The following is a 22,143-nucleotide window of genomic DNA, read 5'->3' as shown; positions in this document are numbered from 1 at the left end:
GGGGACCATATTCCTGAATAAACAAAGGACTGCTCAGTGTGAAAGTAGAGCTTGACCCTAGATCCTGCCTCCAACACACACACACACACACACACACACACACACACACACACACACACCCCTAATGGACAGCTGTTCTGTCCCCTGCAGAGATCTTCTTCCCCACCTGGATCCCGCCCCTTGGAATCAAGAGCCAGGTGAGTGACTCCAGCCAGGACCAGAAGGCAAGGTCCCTCCACTCAGCTCACCATCCACCCATTTCCCACACGCTCCCCCAACCATGTATGAGACCCGCTAAGGCCTCTTCTCCTCTTTCCCCAGAGTCTCTCTCACTTCTTTGAAAGAGTCCAGGACCTGCGCAGAGACTTCATGTCTGCCTCGGCCCAGGACACCATACAGGTAAGGACAGGATCCAGGGGAGGCAGGTGGAGGCATCCCATAGAGTCTCAAGGAAGCTTTGATCTGGAAGGAGACTGACCCCAACACAATGGCGCCCTGCTGTGAGGCCCCGCTATCCCAGGGTGGGTGGGAAGAGCAGACCAAGTATTTGTACTCACTGTTAGAACCACATACACCTACTAACACCTTTCCTCTTGTTCTGGCCACTGAGTTTGCATTGTCCTTGGTAGTCATGACCAGGGTTTGAACTCTGAGTGGGGATTTCACTAGCAAAGACCCAGGGAATAGCATTGGGTACCACCTTTGTCCCCAGATAGACAGGCTCTAGGATCTGTTCTCAGAAGCTGAGTGGGCAGGGTCTTCCTGAAGCTTCTCTGGTGCAATATCCACTGGTTCTGTGTCCCCATCCCCCCAGGACATCATACAGGAGGTGGATAATCTCCTGGAGAACCCTGGGGACCTGCTTACTCTGCCCCATTCAGAGCAGCACTGTGTGGCCACTAACCTGCTCACTGGCCGGGAGCACGTCCTGAGAGAGCTGAGCAAGGCCTTGCCCAATGGGCCACTGACCTTCAGGACAGCTGCAGGAACAGGCAAGTAACCCCGCCTGCCCCCAGGCTGTGCTCTGCCTGCTCCTCACCTCATTCCTCTTTTCATCGCACTAGAGCTGAGTGATCACACTTGTACCTCCCTGTTACTCTCATACACATATTAAGATAAAAGTTGAAAAGAAAATGAAAAAAATTATCAATACTAAACAGTTTCATTGTAATATTATCAGGAGATAAAATCCTATATAATAAAAGGCTAATATGCAAATAGACCAAATGGCAGAACAGCTATGACCTGCACTGACCACCAGAGGGCAGATGCTCAATGCAGGAGCTGCCCCCTGGGGGTCAGTGCGCTCCCACAGGGGGAGCACCACTCAAGCAGAAGCCAGGCTGGTGAGCACTCCCACTGCCAGCTTAGCCATCATTCAGATATCCCTCCGAGGGCTCCTGGACTGCGAGAGGGGACATGCCAGGGCTGAGGGAGCCCCCCCTCACTCCCCAGAGCATGAATTTTCATGCATTGGGCCTCTAGTAATTATGCTTTATAATTTAAGATAAAACAGAAATGGCTTCAAAAGAAAACAAATTATTAAATTTGGAGGAATACAATTTAATATTATCTGATATTTAAGTAATTTGTTTTATTGAGGAAATTTCACATAACATAAAATCCACTATTTTAATCAAAGTGTACAATTCAGTGACACTTCATACATTCACAGAGTTGTACAATTATCACCTCTATTTCTTTATTTTTTTAATATGTTTTTGTTGCTTTCAGATAAAGGAAGAGGGAGAGAGAGATAGAAACATCAATGATGAGATAAACCAAAGATATACATATATGCATAGCCCATGGACACGGGCAATAGGGTAGTGAAAATTGGAGGATGGGGGTATGTCCTGGGATGAGGAGGGTAAAGGAAGGGGAAATGGGAGATATCTGAAATATTATCAATAATAAATATATATATATATATATATATATATATATATATATATATATTTTTTTTTTTTTTAAAGTAGCTGCCTCCTGCATGTACCTTACTGGAGATTGAGCCAGAAAGCTTGGCATGTGCCCTGATCCAGAATCTAACTGTGACCTCCTGGTTTATGGGTTGATGTTCAACCACTGAGCCATACCGGCCAGGCCATCACCTCTATTTCTAAAGTATTTTCATCATCCCAGAAGTGAACACTGTACCCACTAAGCAGTTACTTCTCATTTCTCCCTCCCCCAGAAAGCATTTATCTGTTTTCTGTCTCTTTGAATTAGCCGATTCTGTACATTTTATGTAAATAGAATCACACAGTGCATGACCTTATAGCCTGGCTTCTTTCACCTAGCATAGTTTTCAAAGTCATCCACATGTTAGTATATATCTTATAGTTGAATACTATTCCATTGCATATATACACCACTTTTGTTTATCCATTCTTCCATTTATGGACATTGGATTGTTGCCACCCTTTGACTGTTGTGAATAGAGTTACTATGATATTGGTGTGCAAGTTTCTTTTTGAATAACAATTTTAGTTCTTTAAGTCTATATGTAGGAGTGGAATTGCTGAGTGATATGCTAATTATATGACCAACATTTAGAAATCACCAAACTATTTTTCCAAAATGACTGCACCATTGTACATATACATACTCCCTACCCCAAGCAATGTGCAAGGGTGCCAACCTTCACATCCTCAGCAAAATGTGTTACTTCCATTTTGTTTTGGTTTTATTAAAGCCTTTCTAGTGTGTCAGGTGACATCTCGTTAAGGTTTTGATTTGAATTTTCCTAATGACTAGTGATATTTAATATCTTTTCATGTGATTATTGAACATTTGTGTATCTTTTTTTGAGAAATGTCTGTTCAAGTCCTATGCCTATTTTTTAATTGGGTTGTTTGGCTTTTTGTTGTTTCTTTATAAGTGTTCTTTATATATTTGCTAGAGGACCCTTATGAGATATGTGATTTGCTAATATGTTTTCCCATCCTATAGATTCTTTTCCCTTTCTTCATAGTCTTTTTACGTTATTAAATAGGTGCATTAAATTTTGATAAAGCCCATTTTGTTTATTTTTTCTTTTCTTTTTTTAAAATTTCTTTATTGATTAAGATATTACATATGTGTCCTTATCCCATCATAACCCCCCCGACCTCCCCAACTCATGCCCTCACCCCCCTGTTTTATGTGTCCATTAGTTAGGCCTATATGCATGCATACAAGTCCTTTGGTTGATCTTTCCCCCTTATCTCCACTCTCCCCTACCTTCCCTCTGGGATATGACAGTCTGATCTATGCTTTTCTGTCTCTGGATCTGTTTTTGTTAATTAATTTATGTTGTTCATTATATTCCATAAATGAGTGAGATCATGTGATATTTGTCTCTCTCTAACTGGCTTACTTCACTTAGCATAATGCTCTCCAGATCCATCCATGCTGCTGCAAATGGTAAGAATTCCTTCTTTTTTACCGCAGCATAGTATTCCATTGTGTAGATGTACCACAGTTTTTTAATCCACTCATCTACTGATGGGCACTTAGGCTGTTTCCAAATCTTAGCTATGCTGAATTGTGCTGCTATGAACATAGGGGTACATATATCCTTTCTGATTAGTGTTTCTAGTTTCTTGGGATATATTCCTAGAAGTGGGATCACTGGGTCAAATGGGAGTTCCATTTTTAGTATTTTGAGGAAACTCCATACTGTTCTCCACAGTGGCTGGACCAGTCTGCATTCCCACCAGCAGTGCACGAGGGTTCCCCTTTTTCCACATCCTCGCCAGCACTTATCATTTGTTGATTGTTGATGATAGCCATTCTGACAGGAGAGAGATGGTACAACTGCATTGTTGTTTTGATTTGCATCTCTCAGATGATTAGTGACTTTAAGCATGTTTTCATATGTCTCTTGGCCTTCCTTCTGTCTTTTTTGAAAAGTTTCTATTTAGGTGTGTTGCCCATTTTTTGATTGGGTTGTTTATCTTCCTTTTGTTTAGTTGTATGAGTTCCCTGTAAATGTTGAAGATTAAACCCTTATCAGTGATAACATTGGAAAATATGTTCTCCCATGCAGTGGGTTTTCTTGTTGTTTTGTTGATGGTTTCTTTTGCTGTGCAGAAACTTTTTATTTTGATATAGTCCCATTTGTTTATTTTCTCTTTAGTTTCCATTGCCCTAGGAGCAGTATCAGTGAAGAAATTGCTTTGGCATATGTCTGTTATTTTGCTGCTTGTAGAATCCTCTAGTATTTTAATGGTTTCTCATATTAAGTTGAGCCTAAGGGAGCTATGAGACCACATGAAATAAAGCAACATATGAATAATAGGGGTCAAGAACAACAGGAAAAGGAACAAGGGTTAGAAAACCTATTTGAAGAAATGTTGTCTGAAAAATTCCCTGATGTGGGGAAGAAAAAAGTCACACAAGCACAGAGAGTCCCAAATAAGATGAACCCAAAAAGACCCACACCAAGACACATCATAATTATGATGGCAAATGTTCAGGACCAAGACAGAATCTTAAAGGCTGCAAGAGAGAGACAGAAAGTTACATACAAGGGATCTCCCATTAGATTATCAAATGACTTCTCAACAGAAACACATCAGGCCAGAAAAGAATGGAAGGAAATTTACAAAGTGATGCAAAGCAAAGGAATGAATGCAAGAATACTCTATCCAGCAAGGCTATCATTCAAAATTGAAGGGGAAATAAGGAGCTTCACAGACAAAAAATGGCTAATGGAGTTTATCACTACCGAACCAGCAATGCATGAAATGCTAAAGGAACTGGTGTAAGAAGAAAAAATATAAATGTAAGAAAAAACACAGGCACAAAAAATAAAAATGGCTACAAACAAGTACTTTTCAATAATAACTTTAAATGAAAATGGACTAAATGCTCCAATCAAAAGACATCGAGTGGCTGAATGGATAAAAAAAACACGACCCATATATATGCTATCTACCTCAGAACAAGGGACTCACACATACTGAAAGTGAAGGGATGGAAAAATATCTTTCAGGCAAATGGAAATGAAAAAAAAGCTGGGGTAGCAATACTTATATCTTAAAAAATTGACCTCAAAATGAAGGCCATAACAAGAGATAAGGAAGGCCACTTCATAATACTAAAGGGATTGATAGAACAAGAGGATATAACCCTGATAAACATATATGCACCCAATGCAGGAGCACCCAAAAACATTAAAAAAAACTCCTGGAAGATATCAAGGGAAATATTGACAACAATACAATCATAGTAGTGGACTTTAATACACCAGTGACATCACTGGATAAATCCTCTAGATAAAAAATCAGCAAAGAAACAGCAATCCTAAATGATTCACTAGATCAGATGGACTTAACTGACATCTTCAGAAAATTTCACCCCAAAGCCATGGAATATACGTTCTTCTCAAGTGCACATGCAACATTTTCAAAAATAGACCACATATTGTGTCATTAGCGAAGTGTCCCCAAATTCAAGAAGATTGAAATCATATCAAGCATCTTTTCAGACCACAATGGCATAATATTAGAAATAAACTACAATAAAAACAATCCAAAAAATGCAAACACTTGGAAAATAAATGGCATGCTATTAAACAATGATTGGGTCACCAAAGAGATCGAAGAAGACACTAAAAACATCCAGGAAACTAATGACAACAAAAAACACAACAATCCAAAATCTATGGGACACAATGAAAGCAGTCCTGAGGAGGGGGTTTATAGCTCTACAGACCTACCTAAAAAAGAAAAAAAGAAAAAAATGGCAGTAAATTATCTAACTCTACAACTCAAAGAATTAGAAAGAGAGCAACAAGAAAAGCCCAGAGTGAGCAGAAGAAAGAGGATAGTAAAGATCAGAGCAGAAATGAATGACATAGAGACCAAAAAAAAAAAAAAATACAAAATGTCAATGAAAACAAGAGCTGGTTCTTTGAAAGGATAAACAAGATTGATGAACCTCTAGCCAGGCTCACCAAGAAACAAAGAGAGAGGACCCAAACAAGCAAAATCAGAAATTAAAGAGGCGAAATAATAACAGACCCCACAGAAATTTAAAGGATTGTTAAAAAATACTATGAACAACTCTATTCCTACAAACTAGACAACCTGGATGAAATGGACATATTCCTAGAAAAATACAACCTTTGAAAACTCAATCAGGAAGATTCTAAAAATCTTAATAGGGCAATAACTATGGAAGAAATTGAAGCAGTTATCAAAAAGCTTACAGCAAACAAAAGCCCAGGGCCAGATGGCTTCACAGGGGAGTTTTACCAAACATTCAAGGAAGAACTAAAACCTATCCTCCTCAGACTACTACAAAAAATTAAAGAGGAAGGAACACTTCCAAGCTCATTCTATGAAGATAGCATCACACTAATACTAAAACCAGATAAAGACAACACAATGAAAGAGAATTACAGGCCAATATCCCTTATGAATATAGATGCCAAAATCCTCAACAAAATTCTAGAAAATCAAATTTAGCAGTACATCAGAAAGATCATACACCATGACCAAGTAGGATTTATCCCAGGGATGCAAGGATGGTACAATATCTGCAAATCAATAAATGTGATACATCACATAAACAAATTGAAAGACAAAAATCACATAGTTATATCAATTGATGCAGAAAAAGCATTTGACAAAATCCAACACCCTTTCTTGATTAAAAACTCTCAGCAAGGTGGGAATAGAAGGATTATTCCTTAATATAATAAAAGCCATATATGACAAACCCACAGCCAACATCATACTCAATGGGCAAAAACTAAACTCATTTCCCCTAAGAACAGGAACAAGACAGGGATGTCCACTTTCATCACTCCTGTGTGACATAGTACTGGACGTACTAGCCATTACAATCAGACAAGAAGAAGAAATAAAAGGCATCCAAATTGGAAAAGATGTAAAACTGTCCTTATTCGCAGATGACATGATACTGTACATAGAAAACCCTAAAGACTCCATCAAAAAATTATTAGACTTAATAAATGAATTTGGCAATGTAGCAGGATACAAAATTAATGCCAAGAAATGAATGGCATTTCTATACACAAGTAATGAACTTACAGAAAAAGAGACTAAAAAAGCAATCCAATTTACCATCGCACCAAAAAAATAAAGATACCTAGGAATAAACTTCACTAAGGAGGTAAAAGACCTATATGCAGAAAATTACAGGACCCTGATAAAAGAGATAGAGGAAGACATAAACAGATGAAAGAACATACTGAGTTCATGGATTGGTAGAATCAACATCATCAAAATGTCCATACCTCCCAAAACAATCTATAGATTCAATGCACTCCCCATTAAAATACTAACAGCATATTTCACAGACCTAGAACAAAATTTCTAAAAATTCATCTGGAATAAAAAAAAGACCTCGAATAGCTGCAGCAATCCTGAGGAAGAAGAACAAAGTAGGTGGGATCTCAATACCAGATATCAAGCTGTATTACAAAGCCACTGTTCTCAAAACTGCCTGGTACTGGCACAAGAACAGACATATAGATCAATGGAATAGAATAGAGAACCCAGAAATCGACCTTAAACCACTATGCTCAATTAATATTTGACAAAGGAGGCAAGAACATGCAATGGAGTCAAGACAGTCTCTTCAATAAATGGTGCTGGGCAAATTGGACAGATACATGCAAAAAAATGAAACTAGACCACCAACTTACACCATTCACAAAAATAAACTCAAAATGGATATTTTTTCTTTTCTTGTTTGTACATTTTGTGTCATATCTAAGAATTGATTGCCAAACCCAAGTCCATGAAAATTTATTCCTGTGTTTTCTACTAACTGTTCGATTTTTATTGTATTTTTAATGTTTTTATTGATTTTTTTTAGAGAGAGAGGAAAGGAGAGGGATAGAGAGATAGAAACATCAATGAGAAAAAAGCATCATTGATTGGTTGCTTCCTGCACACACACCACAGGGGATTGAGCCTGTAACCCGGGCATGTGCCCTGACTGGGAATTGAGCCAGCGGCTTCTTGATTCCTGGGTAATGCTCAACCGCTGAGCTACAAGGGCCGGGCCTAACTATTTTATTTTTAGCTCTTAAATATAGGCCTTTGATGCCTTTTTACTGGATTTTTGTGTATTTTGTGAGGTATGGTTGCATCTTCCATTTTTTGCTTGTGCATAAACTATTCTTTCCCCTTCATTGAAGGGGATTGCTGAAAATTAGTTGACATAAATAAATGGGTTTATTTCTAGACTCACAATTTTATTTTGTTGGTTTATATGTCTACTCATATGGCAGTACCATACTGCTCTGATTACTGTATAAGTTCTGAAATCAGGAAGTGTGAGTCCTCCAACTTTGTTTTTCATTTTCAGTATTGTTTGGGTATTGGGGCCTCTTGCAATACCATATGAATTTTAGGATGAGCTTTTCCATTTTTGCAAAAAAGAAATGCTGTTGGAATATTGTTAGTATTGCATTGAATCTGTAGATCACTTTTGAGAATATTGCCATGTTTAAAATATTGTCTTCCAATTCATAATCACAGGATACTTTTCAATTTATTCAGGGTTTTTAAATTTCCTTAGCAATTTTATAGCTTTCAGTGGACAAGTCTTGAGCCTTCTTTGATAAAGCTATTCCTGATATTGAAGAAGATTTTGTTGAAGATTTTTGCATCGATGTTCATAAGAGTTAATGATCTATAGTTTTGTTTTCTTTCTTTTGGGGGGTGGGGTGGGGTGGGGTGGGCTGATTTATTAGGTGGTTATTACAGGGTTCAGACCACAGAAGTGGTGTCAAGCTCCGGGAATGTGACCCCTCAATGTTGATCACAAAGCCCCCAAGGCTGGTCCCGATGAGCCCCAAGGTCAGAAATGGAACTGAAAGGCCTGGGTCACATGCTGCTTCCAGGCGTCCAGGCTGGGCAGCAGGGAAGAGATGCCCATGACGTGCCAGGTCTCCCCGTCGGACACCAGCGAGGTCTGGTAGGATAGCAGCTGCACACCTGCCTCTGCCAGGAGCCCAATCATGGTAGGCAGCAGGCAGGGTTGGAGGGCTGAGCCCGGAACAGGAGCAGGGGCAGACCCCTGCTGAGAGGCACTTCTGGTCTGAAGGCAGCTCCGTTGAGTGCCTGCAGCACAGGTGTGGTGCCCTGGACAAAGCCCACAGCCTCGTAGGGGGCACTTGCCAGGGCCACGCTCAGGAGGCCTTCCCCGCATCCTTGCTCGCCTGGCACAGCGGGGTTATGGGAGGAGGTTACATTGAGGCCGCCCTCCTTCACCAGCAGCTTGGCATTCACCAAGTTCACATCCGCATGATTGGAAGCGTCTTTGAGGCGGCTGACAATGACTGCGGGGCTCAGGCAGCTCCCAGCATTCTTCAGGGATAAGCCCTGCATTACCACCTGGATGGTCCCTTTGGGGGACCCTGCCCAGGCTCGCATCAGAGTCCCCAGAGCTTCGGCCAGACCGAGCCAAGGTTTGGTGTGCGGAGAGAAGGTGATGATAAGGGCCTGGGCATTCACAACCCCTGCGAGGGCTCTCCCCTTCACCATGTCCACGAACTGGACAGCGATCTCCTCCCGGCTGTGGCTCTGGGCCTCCTTGGTGCTGGCGCCCAGGTGGGGGCAGCTGATGACATTCTCGTGGTCCACCAAGGCTCGGTCAGCGGCTCCTCCGCGAACACGTCCAGCGCTGCGCCCGCGCACTGCCCCGACTGCAGGGTCCGGAGCAGGGCGATCTCGTCCACGATCCCTCCGCGGGCGCAGTTTACCACGTGCACGCCCTTCTTGCACAGGGCGAAGGTGCTGTCGTTCAGCAGGTCTGTCGTGGAGGGCAGGAGAGGGGTGTGCATGGTGATGAAGTCACAGAGGGGCCAGATCTCCTCCAGGGGCAGCTGCTGAATGCCGAAGGAGGCCGAGGCCTCTGGTGAGATGATGGGTTCGTACCCTACAGTTTTCATCCCAAAGGACTGCATCCGGACGGCCACTTCTCTCTCGATCTTCCCCAGGCCAAGAATTCCCAGGGTCTTTCCATTCAACTCGGTGCCCATGAACTTCTTTCGGTCCCATTTGCCAGCCTTCATCGAAGCCGTCGCCTGGGGAATCTGCCTGGCCAGACATATGATCATCCCACAAGTGAGCCCCACAGCACTGAGACTGTTCCCATTGGGAGTGTTCATGACCAGGATGCCCTTCCTCGTGGCGGCCTCCAGATCCACGTTGTCCACACCGATGCCGGCCCTGCCCACTACCTGGAGCTTCTCTGCTGCGTTGATGACATCCGCGGTCACCTTGGTGGCCAAGCACACGATAAGGCCTTAGCAGTCCTGCAGCTCGGCTATCAGCTCCTCTTTGCTCAGGTTCTGCTTCTCCACCACCTGCAGCCCTCCATCTTGCAGGATCTTCCAGCAGCAAGGGTCCAGGCTGTCACCAATAAGCACTTTCTGCAGATTTGCAAAGGCCATTGCTGGAGCCGGCCTCGGGATCTACAGCTCTCCCTGGACACAAACACCTCCGCACCGAGAAGCTTCTGTTCAGAAGGCCGGGCTTGTGTTACTGGGCCTTGTTTTCTTTTGATGTCTTTTTTGGTTTTGTTTTTAGAGTAATTGTGGCCTCATGAAATTACTTAGTGTTCCTTTTCATTCTGTTTTTTAGGAGTTTAAAAGAATTTGTGTTAATTCTTTCTAAAATGATTAGTCAAATGCAGGTCTTCACTTTTTCAAAGTTGTTTGTTTTTTTAAAAAAATATATATTTATATTTATTTCAGACAGGAAGGGAGAGGAGAGCGAGAGAGAAACATTAATGATAAGAGAGAATCATTGATAGGCTGCCTCCTGCATGTCCTCTACTGAGGATCTAGCAACTGGGGCATGTGCCCTTGACTGAAATAGAACCCAGGACCCTTAGTCCGCAGGCCAATGCTCTATCCACTGAGCCAAACCATCTAGGGCAATTTCAGAAAGTTTTTATTACGAATTCAATCTCCTTACTTGTGCCAGGTATGTTCAGACTCTAGCTCTTCAGTTACATTTATAGTTCATAGCTTTGAAGGAATTTTTTATTTCATTCAGGTTATATAATTTGTTGTTGAATAATTGCTCATAATTTCTCTTATAATCCTTTGTAAATTCAGATAATTGGTGGATATATATATATATATCATTATTTTAATTATAAAAATATGTGTATTGTTATAATATAGACTAGAGGCCCAGTGCACAAAATTCGTGCATGGGTAGGGTCCTTAGGGGACCAGTGATCAGGGCCAATCGGGGCCTTCCTCCTGCCAGCCAGGGCCTCCCTCCCCTGGCTGCTGGCAGCCGGCCTGGGCCTTCATTCGGTGCTGCCCCCTGGTGGTCAATACACATCATAGCAAGCGATCAGTTTCCCAGTGAAACTCCTGTGGGGACAATTTGCATATTAGGCTTTTATATATATAGATATGGCATTATTTGGTATATTTATAACAATATTTCAGATAACACTTGGTATATAGTGTAACATAATATATATAAAAATATGTCTATACATAAAAATGGTATTATGGCAATAACTGCTGGCACAGTCACTAATCTAACTCCCTTAACTTCCACAACTCATAGAACTGTCCCTGGAGGTAAAGGAGCAAGGAGACAAGAATGTCATCCTGAGCAATAATCAGGCAAAGATGCTGGTGAACTGGGATGTGGTGCAGGACTCAGGTGCCTCAGGTAATGACTGATGTGGAGAGAAGGTCAATGAGGCTTCACAGTGGAACAAGACACCAAAGGACATGACAAACAGAGAATTAAGTATTAAAGGGAAGTATGGGCTGTGGATTCTCAAAGGAGGGAATGCATCCCAGAAGGAAGGAGGCCTTTGGGACAACCCAAGATGTCAACCTTGTCCTTGTCTTGTAGGCTCTTCTGTGGTGGGCCTTGTCTCCTCTCCAGGGATGGGTAAGTTGCTGGTTGAGGCCCACCTGGTCCTGGAAACTGAGGAGCAGTCAGTTCTGAATGAGACAGACAAGGGGCTGCTGCAGAAAGACTCCCCCGTACTGCTCTCAGATGTCATGTCTGCCTTTGTGAGCAACAAGGACACTCAAAACCTCAGCTCCCCAGTCACCTTTGTCTTCAAGCATGTGAGTGCTGGTGAAATGGGTCTGTGGGTGTGGAAGAGGCCTGAGTCCTGGACATAGTCTTGGAGTTCAGGGGCTCTCCCATGGGTGCATCATCTCCCCAGGGAAGCCCATCACAAGCAGGATTTGGTCAGAATTTCTGAGCACCTAATCACCAGCTCACACCTTGCTCTGTTCCTACAGTCAGTGATGCCGGAGCCAAGGCAGAAGGTGTTCTGTGTTTTCTGGGAGCCTGGCCAGACGGGGTGTGGTCATTGGTCCTCCAAAGGCTGCTGGATGGTGGGCACCAGAGACACCAGCACCACCTGCCAATGCAGCCACCTCAGTAGTTTTGCCGTCCTCATGGCCCACTATGATGTGCAGGTGAGAGACTTGAGAAGGGACTTTGTTCAATGTCTATTGCTATGTAATAAGTTCCTATGCATGTTACACCTAAAAAACATAATTTATTATTCTGCAATTTATGTGAGTCAATAAATAAACATAGTGCACCTGGGTTGTCTGGTCAGGGTCTTACACAAGCCTCTCATCTGAGGATTTCTGTCCTCCTCTGAGCTCTCTGGTTGCTGGCAGAATTCAGTTTCCTATGGTTGTAAGACTGAGGTTTTACACTCTTGTTAGTTGGCAGCAGGGGTCACATTCAGCTACTAGGTCCTCCCTGCATTCCTTCTTATGTGGCCCTCTCTCAGGCCCTCTTACAATGTGTCTATGCTCTTATCTGGAGACTAGCAGCAGAAGCTCCCTCACATTGAGATATTCTCCAGCCCTGACCAGTTTTCCCAGTGGTTAGAGCATCAGCCCATGCACTGAAGGGTTGCAGATTCAATTCCAGTATGTTGTTTAATCTCCACATATTTGAGGGTTTCTTTACTTCCTTTTTGCAGTGGATTTCTATATATGAATATATCTTACCTAATAATAGACAAACATGTAAATTGACCATATCTTTGCTACGCTAACCAGCCAATCAGGAGAGTATGCAAATTGACCCAACAAAGATGGCGGTTAATTTGCATACATAGGCTCCAAGCGGCGGAGCAAAGCCTGATGGCCCTGGGGTTAAAGCAGCGAAGCCTGACAGCTTCGGTGCCGGCTCTGGCCAGAGCTCGGCCAGAGCAAAGGTCTGGGTCCCAGTTGCCAGAGGCAAACTGGTGCCAGCAGCCAAGGGAAGGGAAGGCCTATTGCACGAATCTCTTCATGCCACAAGCCTCTAATATATATATATATATATATATATATATATATATATATATATATATATATATATGTAATTGATTTCAGAGAGGAAGGAAAAGGGAGAGATAGAAACATTAATGATAAGAGAGAGAGAATCATGGATTGGCTGTCTCCTGTGTGCCCCCCCACTGGGAATCAAGCCTGCAACCCAGGCATGTGTCCTGACTGGGAATCCAACCCTGACTTCCTGGTTCATAAGTCCATGCTCAACCACGGAGGCACGCAGGTCCGGCTTTGCAGTTGCTTTCTAATTTTAAGGCATCGTTCTTGGAGAATATGCTTGGTATAATTCAATCTTCTTGAATTTCTTAATGCTAGTTTTGTGACCCAACATATGGTCTGTCCTTGAGAATGTTCCATGTGCACTGTAGAAGAATGTATAATCTGATGTCTGGGGATGAAAGGTTCTGTAAATGTCAATATGTCCATTTGATCTAGTGTTTCAGTTAAGGCTGATATTTCTTTATTGATTTTGTGTTTGGTTGATTTGTCTAGAGCTGTCAATGGAGTATTAAAGTCCTCAACTGTGATTGTGTTGATCTGTTTCTCCCTTTAATTCCATGATTAGTTGTTTTATATATTTCAGTACTCCTTGATTGGTTGCATATATATTAAGAAGTATTATGTTTTCTTGATGTAGTGTACCCTTTATCATTTTAAAGTGGCTATCTTTGTATCTTGCTATCTTTGTTATTTTAAAATCTATTTTGTCAGACATAAGTATGGCTATACCTGCTTTTATTTGGATGTTATTTGCTTGTAGAATCATTTCCTACCCATTTTCTTTGAATCTGCCTTTGTCTTTGCAGGTTAGATGTGTCTCTTGCAGCATTTGGTTGACTTTTGTTTTTTGATCCACTCTGCCACTCTGTGCCTCTTTATAGGTGAATTCAGACCATTTATATTTAGGGTAATTATTTATGTATAAGGCTTTTCTATAGCCATTTTGTCTTTTATTTTCTGGTGGCTCTGTGCCTCCATTGGTGCTTTTCCTTTGTGTCTCTGTCTATTGTTTTTGTTTGGTGATATTCCATACTTCTTCTCTCTGTTTCCTCTTTTTTTTAGGCTATGTGTCCTGGTTTGGAGATTTGTGTGTGGTTACCATTAGGTTTATAAAAAAATAAATTTGCTTATATACAGTAGCCTTTTTTCTTTTGAGTGTGTCTGATCTTCATTCTCCTTTGCCAGTTCAGTCCTTTTCCCCTCCCCTTTATGGTTTTGTTGTCACAAATTATCCCTGTTTATGCTGTAAGTTTTTGGTGATCTTACTTGTAGAGTTGTGACCTTTTGATCTTTGTTTCAGGTAGAATAACCTTCTTGAGTATTTCCTGCAATGGAGGTTTTCTGGTGGAAAAAAACAACCCTTATCTTCTGCATGTCTGGGAACATCTTTATTTCTCTTTCATATTGAAAGGATAATTTTGCTGGATATATTAGTCGTGGCTGGTAATTTTTCTCTTTCAGATGTTTGAGCATTTGGTTCCACTCTCTTCTGGCTTGTAGAGTTTTTGTTGAGAAATCAGATGAAATTCTAATAGGTTTTCCATTGTAGGTCACTGGCTGCTTTGAGAATTTTTTCTTTGTCATTAATTCTTGACACTTCAATACCAAGTGCCTCTTTGGATTGAGATAACTAGGAATTTTGTTTGCTTTTTTGATTCAAGGATCTAGTTCATTCTATAGGTTTAGAAAGTTCTTATCCACTATTTGTTTGAATAGACTCTCCATTCCATGCTCCCTCTCCTCCTCCTCCAGAATACCTATAATTCTAATATTTCTTTTTCTGATGGAGTCAGATAGTTCTCATAGAGCTCTTTTGTTTTTCTTTATTCTCAAGTCTCTCTCTTCTCCCCCTGCACCATTTCTAGATTCCTGTCTTCAATATCATGAATTCTTTCCTCCATCTAGTTGGCTCTGTTGTCTATGCTCAGTAGCTCACTCTTAATCTCCTTAATTGCATGCTTCATTTCTAGGATTTCTGATTGGTTCTTTTTTTTCAGTCTGTTTGGTAAAGTGCTCATTTTGTTCATTGATTTGTTTTCTGAGTGCATTAGATTGCCTGTCTATATTTTCTCGCATCTCCTTGAGCACTTTTAGAACTGCAATCTTGAAATCTCTGTCATTTATATCACACTAGAGGCCCGGCACATTAAATTCGTGCATGGGTATGGTCCCTAGGCCTGGCCTGTGATCAGGGCCATCTTTCCCAGCTGTCGGCAGCTGGGCGACCCCCCCGCCACCACCCACCCCCGGTTCCCCATTTGCCATTAGGGGTTTGGAGCCTGCCAGCCATGTCAAGATGCCCCAGGCAGTTTTCAGGCTGGCTACATCTCCGATCAAGGTGGGGGTCCCCATTGGGGGGGGGTGAGGCCAGCTGTGGCAAGGGGTCACAGGTGGCCATGCCTCCCATTAGGGTGGGGGTCCCCACAGGGGGTGGGGCCAGCAGGGGCAAGGGGTAGCCTGTAGTTTGCAAGCTGGTTACACTCCCAATTGGGGTGGGAGTCCCTGCTGGGTGGCGGGACCAACCAGGTGATGGGCCACCAGCTATTTGCAGGCCCGACATGCCACCAATCAGGGTGGCAGTCCCTGCTGGGGGGCGAGGCTGACCACAGCAAGGGACTGCCGGTTTGCAGGTTGCAGTTGTTCTGGTCTTTGGTCATTCTGGTCTTTTGCCATTTCCATCACTGGGCTTTTATTATATAAGATATTTCCATGTGTTCCAGCTTGCTTTCTGGAGATTTTACATTTTCTATCTGGTCATCCTCATTACTTTCCTTGTTCATGGTATTTTCTGTCCTCCTTTGCTTATGCATTTATCTCTGAAGAGGTCTTTCTAATATTTTCCAGTAGGTTGTGCTGAATTGCAAGATTGTTTTACCTCTGTGATCTCCCAGTCTTGAACCACTGCTGCTTCTGTAAGACAGTACAGCTATGCTGCTTGGGGATGGGTTTTGTTTTGCCCTTACCATAATGGTAACTCCTGACCTCTATGGGGTTCCACCCCAAGCACATCTCCTGGGGATGTCACAGAGGGAAACAGCGGTTTTCCTGCGATAGCTCTTGGTTCACAGATAGTATGCTCCTGGACCCAATTCCAAAGGCAAAGGGAGGTGAGTTTTGGAAATCCAAGTAGAGGCAGGGCTCCGTGGTTTTGTTTCTTTGTGTGAAACACCACCACCAGCTGGACACTGGGGAGCCGCATGGCAGAACCACGTGCTCTGTCAGGGATCTGCTGACTCAGACACTCCCTCACAGCTGGCACTGCTGGGCTGCACCCCAGGACTCCCAGAGCCCCTGCAGCTCTCTGTTCCTCCTGGCCAAAGGAAGCACCTACTATCGCCAGATATTCCCCTCTCCCAGCCAGCCAGGCGCTGCATCTGCAGGTCCTCTCTTCTCATCTCCCCATTTATTCCTGGTTGCCCACTTTTAGATGTTTCAAAGCCCGGGTCTCTTAGGCATGCATCCGTGTTGAGCAGGGACTTGAATGTTGAATTATAGTTGGTTAACTTCTTGAAATTTCAGAGGCAGAGGACAAGGGCCTCTCTCATGCTGCCATTACTCTGATGTCACTTGTATTTATTCTTTGTCCCTCTTTTTTTACTCACATAGTGTTATTTTTCATGGCCGTGCATTTTGTTTTTATTTATTATCTCTAAAAGATTATTCTATTCCAATCTACAAAAAGACATTCCATTATTTTTTGCCATCACATTTCATTGTATGCATGTGCTGTAAATTACATATCAAATCTTCTCATAGTGGGAATTTTGTTTCATGATCATTTCCTACTACAAATAAAGTTGTAATTATTTAGACACACTGCATTGTTTTCTTGTTTGAGTATCTAGTTAGTATGCATACTATGTCAAATTTTTTTAATGGTACAGTGAAAAGTTTATTTCCCCTGGTGACTTAAGAACTCTAATAAGAATGTGCTATCTACTTGGCAACACCTCAGTTATTTGGCCTCTGCAAAGCAAAGAGTGACTCACACTTGCATGCATGCACACTGACACCTAGAGACACAGCTCCAAGATTCACTGGTAGACTTACCTCCAAATCTGTTAAATATGTCAATGCCATTCTTGTGGTATTTCCTCAGGTGATGCTTACGAAACAGATCTAAAGTATATTTAAGTGTTTTAACCTGACTTTTATTACATGGAGAAAGAGGTGATTTTCATCAGTATTTTTAAATGGGGAAACCAAGGATTTTTCTCAACACTTATGATAGTAAATGACATTGAAAATACTTCCCTATTCCAAATATGGAATGCTGATATATCTCTAAATTGCACTGCTCATCTCTTAAAAAAGAAAAAGAAAAAAAGATATGGGTATTGCATAACAGGATGTCTTCATCCTTAATACTGTGTTTTAAGGCAAGAAGCATATACAAAAAGGCAGAAAGAGTAAATTGTTTAGGTGAAAGCATAAAATAAAATATTACCTATAGCTGGGTTACTTATCCCTGACCTATATTGGTAGATATTTCCATATTTTAGCGTATAGAGGTCACACATGTGAACACTCGTACTAGCATTACCTGAAGCTGTATGATTCCTCACACTCTCACAAGGTCATTATCAAAGTTTTGGATCTTTATCCATCTGAGAGTCAAATATAACATATATTGTTATATTAGGAAATTTGTATGTCTTTCATTATGAATGGAATGGAATATCTTCATTTAAATGCGATTTGTATTTCTGTTTCTGGAAACAAGTTGTTCATCTTTCAGTCCATTTCTCTATTGGCCTGTTGAAACATTTCTTATGGATTTGGGAGCTCTTTATCTGGTAGAGAAGTTAGTTTCTTTCCTTACACCAAAGATGCTCAAAACCTAGTATAAGTCAAAATCACCTGGAGAGCTTACTATTTATTTTCAAATATTTACTTAGAAAATAATGTCAATCTTTCGGATTTATTGCAATAATAAAAATAGTGTAAATAATAGCATATTGCTCTTTATCAGATACACCAACTTTGAACATTTAACTTTCATATTCTTTATTACTTTCATATTTCTTCTCTCTCTCTCTCTCTCTCTCTCTCTCTCTCTCTCTCTCTCTCTCTCTCTCTCTTTCTTCTCTCACCTACTTACACCAAAATTAATTTTTGAAATTTATCATTATGGATTTAAGATGATTTGAAAAATCAGAAAGGGAAAAATTTAATCTTTAAAAAATAGGCTGGAGCCCTAGCCAGTTTGTCTCAGTGGATAGAGCATCAGCTTGTGGACTAAAGGGTCCGAGGTTTGATTCCTGTCAAGGGTACATGCCTAGGTTACAGGCTTAATCCCCAGTAGGGGGCGTGCCGGAGGCAGCTCATCAATGATTTTCTCTCATCATTGATGTTTCTATCTATCTCTCACTCCCTTCCTCTCTGAAATCAATAAAAATATATTTAAAAATAAATAAATAAATGGTAAATAATAGGTAGGAAATATTAATTTAACCTACCACCATCATCAGTACTTTTCCTTTTTTAACCAAGGATTTAAATCTATACAGAACAGGTGTTGCAGGGATGAGGCGAGTAAGTCCAAGGTGAGGAGTTAATCCCTGGACATCGAGTCTCCAGATACAGACTCTGTCATACAGTATCACTTCATGGGGATGGAGGATGGTGCTCAACACAGAGCCGTGCACCTCTGTGACTGTCACATGATAAACTATAAGCTTAGTTATGAAGGAAAATCACCCTATGATTTCCAGGGCTTGGTCCTGAATGAGGACTCTCTTATCCCTCAATTTTTACAGAGTCTGAATTAATCAGTTCAGGACCCCCTAGAATTCTAACAGTGTCCATAAACATCACAAATTCACCTGGCTCCTCCACTCCAAATTTTGTTGTACCCTGCCCAAAACTGAAAATGGTAGAAGGGTCATTAACCCAGATTAGGAGAGTGTGACTGCTTTCTCCTCTTTCCTGGGTCCCAGGAGGAGGATCCCGCCCTGGCTGTGATCACCTATGTGGGGCTGAGCCTCTCTCTGCTGTGCCTCCTCCTGGCGGCCCTCACCTTCCTGCTGTGCAAAGCCATCCAGAACACCAGCACCTCAGTCCACCTGCAGCTCTCTATTTGCCTCTTCCTGGCCCACCTGCTCTTCCTCACGGCCATCGACAAAACTGAGCCTGAGGTACTGACACTGTCCCAAAGGATGCATGCCCTGATTATGGAATGAGGAATATATGGGACCATGGTGCATTGGACACCTTAATAAAATGACCTTGGGTTCTGGGAAGATTAGAAGGGTGAGTATCCAATTTCACATTGACCCAACTAGAAATCATACCTTCTTCTTTTCTTTCTTCTTTTAAATATATTTTTATTAAATATATATTACCTTCTTTTGACAATTCATTTATATACAACAGAGTTCTCCCAAATGGCAAAGTATAGGAGAGGTCCTGGGGCCATGCTCCACCCTGACAATCGCACCTGGTGATTCTCACCCCTCCCCCAGGTGCTGTGCGCCATCATCGCGGGTGCCTTACACTATCTCTACCTGGCCTCCTTCACCTGGATGCTGCTGGAGGGCCTGCACCTCTTCCTCACTGCACGCAACCTGATGGTGGTCAACTACTCCAGTGTGAGCAGGTTCATGAAGAAGTTCATGCTTCCTGTGGGCTACGGAGTCCCAGCTGTGATTGTGGCCATTTCTGCAGCATCCAGGCCTCACCTTTATGGAACACCTGCTCGGTAAGGGCAAATTCCCGTTTCTTTATCTGTGAGATGTGTGGAATTGAAGAGCACACTTACTTTCTCCATGACTGTATCTTCAGAGCCAACGAGCACACCTATCACAGAAGAGACACTCAATGTTTGTTGATGAATGAATTAATGAATGAATTTGAATAATTGTTCTACATGTCTAAGGACGAATGCATTTTTAATTCTTTCTCTTTCGTAGCTGCTGGCTCCACCCAGAAAAGGGATTTATATGGGGCTTCCTTGGACCAGTCTGCGCCATCCTCTTTGTGAGTGATGACATCAGAGCATCCTTAACACTCAGCTGAGGGTCATTAGACTTATAACGAGGCGAAAGGATGACATGAGCAAGAATGTCCCTGGGCTGTCTGGGTTTGCTTTGGTTTTCTAAGACTGCTCCTAAAACTACAAGCTCTAACACTGTTACTAAATATGAAAAGTTCTTAAATGTGGAATTTCTGTTGGACGGGCTAGACTAGAGATAACAAACTAAAATGTTATTCACTAAACCTTGTGTGTTTTCCTGAAGGTCAATCTAGCTTTCTTTCTGAGGACCCTCTGGATTTTGAAAAGCAAACTCTCTTCACTCAACAGTGATGTGTCCACCCTCAAGAATACAAGGTAAAATGGAGAAGAGGGTGACAACCCCACAGACATGTGTGGTCCCAAGAGCAAATCCATGTGCCTCAGCAGCCCTGACGTCCCTTCTCGGGGTCTTCTGAGGGAACCCAGAGTAAAGAGATGCAGCTGACCTCCAATGGCAGCCAGCTTGGATTCAGTGGTGGGCTGCTGACTTCCCAGCCACAATGTTCTGTCTCTAATCTCCTTGTAACTCCCTCAGCAAAAGGAATAATTGACATTTGTCGATAAACATTCTTTGGACTTTTGTAAGCAGTCCTACAACAAATGTACAAAGAACCTGTGTGCCCTTAAAAATCTATAACTCCTCCCACAACCCAGTCTACACTTTCATACTCACTCTCGGTTCAGGCTCCCTCTCACCCCTCTCCAGTATCCTTTCTAAATTTTGCATGTCATTATTCCGCTGTATTAGTCATTGGAATAGCCTGTGACCTTTATGAAAATAGAAATCTTGCCTCTGTTACTTTTAATGCCCAGGCCCAGCACTTCCTGATACACAGTACAGACTCAGCAATGTTGGCTGAATAAAATTAGGCATCACCATGAAGCATTATAGATTTTTTTTTGAAACTTGCATTATGAAACTTACATAATTCAATTTAATCCAAATGCCATCCTGGACCCATGTAGCATTTCTATTGTGGAGAATCATTGACAGTAAAGGTCAAAGCTGATACAATGCAGTCTAAGAACTCATCACCCATAGGGCAAGGCAGGAGCATTCATGGGGTAGAGATGAGAACAGCATTGATTCTATTGTTCTGGGTGGATATGGGCCTCTCTTCTCCTCCTACCCAGGATGCTGACATTTAAAGCGATAGCTCAGCTCTTCATCTTGGGCTGCACATGGTGTCTGGGAATCCTGCAGGTGGGTCCAGCTGCTCACACCATGGCCTATCTCTTCACCATCATCAACAGCCTGCAGGGCGTCTTCATCTTCCTGGTGTACTGTCTCCTCAACCAGCAGGTACCACTGTCCACCTCCCACCCAGAACTCTTTCCACTCTCACTTCACTCAGTGAGCTGACTCAGAGCATGCTTTGCCTCTGCAGGTCCGGGAGCAATACAGGAAATGGTGGAAAGGAGTCAGGAAAACCAAAGCTGACTCTGAGAAGTACACACTCTCCAGCAGAGCCATGTCAGATGTCCCTAAACACAATGTGGTAAGGTCATGCATTGCTCCCAGAGCACTTCACTGATAGAGTACCTCATGCCAACACACTGGACAATCTGGGTATATAGTAAGTGACGTCCTAGGAAGGCTCCCACTGAATTTACTCTTTGATTCCTTAACCATTAGCCATGGTCTCAGTTAGAAAATATATATGTTGCTCTTATTTCAGAGGAACTGTGTTCATTTTGACTTTTACACATCAGTAATCTTTTTTTAAAATAAAATTATCCTTAGTTGTATTTAAAATATATAACATCTTTTTAGGCTTACAAATATGAACCTTGTACATTAAACCATACATATATG

General features: G+C 42.1%; 2 protein-coding genes across 2 annotated transcripts in view; one reads left to right on the top strand and one right to left on the bottom strand.

The window, feature by feature from the left end:
- LOC118652680 (adhesion G protein-coupled receptor E2-like) overlaps positions 1-21,905 on the top strand; it is a 79,865-nt gene extending 57,960 nt beyond the window's left edge. Inside the window, 13 exon segments of the mRNA XM_036302734.1 lie at positions 151-197; positions 322-399; positions 815-992; positions 11,559-11,666; positions 11,856-12,086; positions 12,261-12,436; positions 19,252-19,449; positions 19,777-20,012; positions 20,224-20,290; positions 20,551-20,642; positions 21,462-21,630; positions 21,716-21,844; positions 21,846-21,905. Coding sequence (XP_036158627.1) covers positions 151-197; positions 322-399; positions 815-992; positions 11,559-11,666; positions 11,856-12,086; positions 12,261-12,436; positions 19,252-19,449; positions 19,777-20,012; positions 20,224-20,290; positions 20,551-20,642; positions 21,462-21,630; positions 21,716-21,844; positions 21,846-21,905 — 1,769 coding nt within the window.
- LOC118652694 (D-3-phosphoglycerate dehydrogenase-like) lies at positions 8,824-10,420 on the bottom strand. Its single transcript, XM_036302764.1, is given in 3 exon segments — positions 8,824-8,996; positions 8,999-9,622; positions 9,625-10,420. Coding segments are annotated over 3 exon segments (1,593 nt in total).
- Positions 21,906-22,143: the final 238 nt, after the last annotated feature.

Source organism: Myotis myotis, unplaced genomic scaffold, assembly GCF_014108235.1.
Source record: "Myotis myotis isolate mMyoMyo1 unplaced genomic scaffold, mMyoMyo1.p scaffold_m19_p_33, whole genome shotgun sequence".
Classification (NCBI taxonomy): domain Eukaryota; kingdom Metazoa; phylum Chordata; class Mammalia; order Chiroptera; family Vespertilionidae; genus Myotis; species Myotis myotis.
The sequence above is the reverse complement of the archived record's forward strand: the minus strand, read 5'-3'. Positions and strand labels throughout refer to the sequence as shown.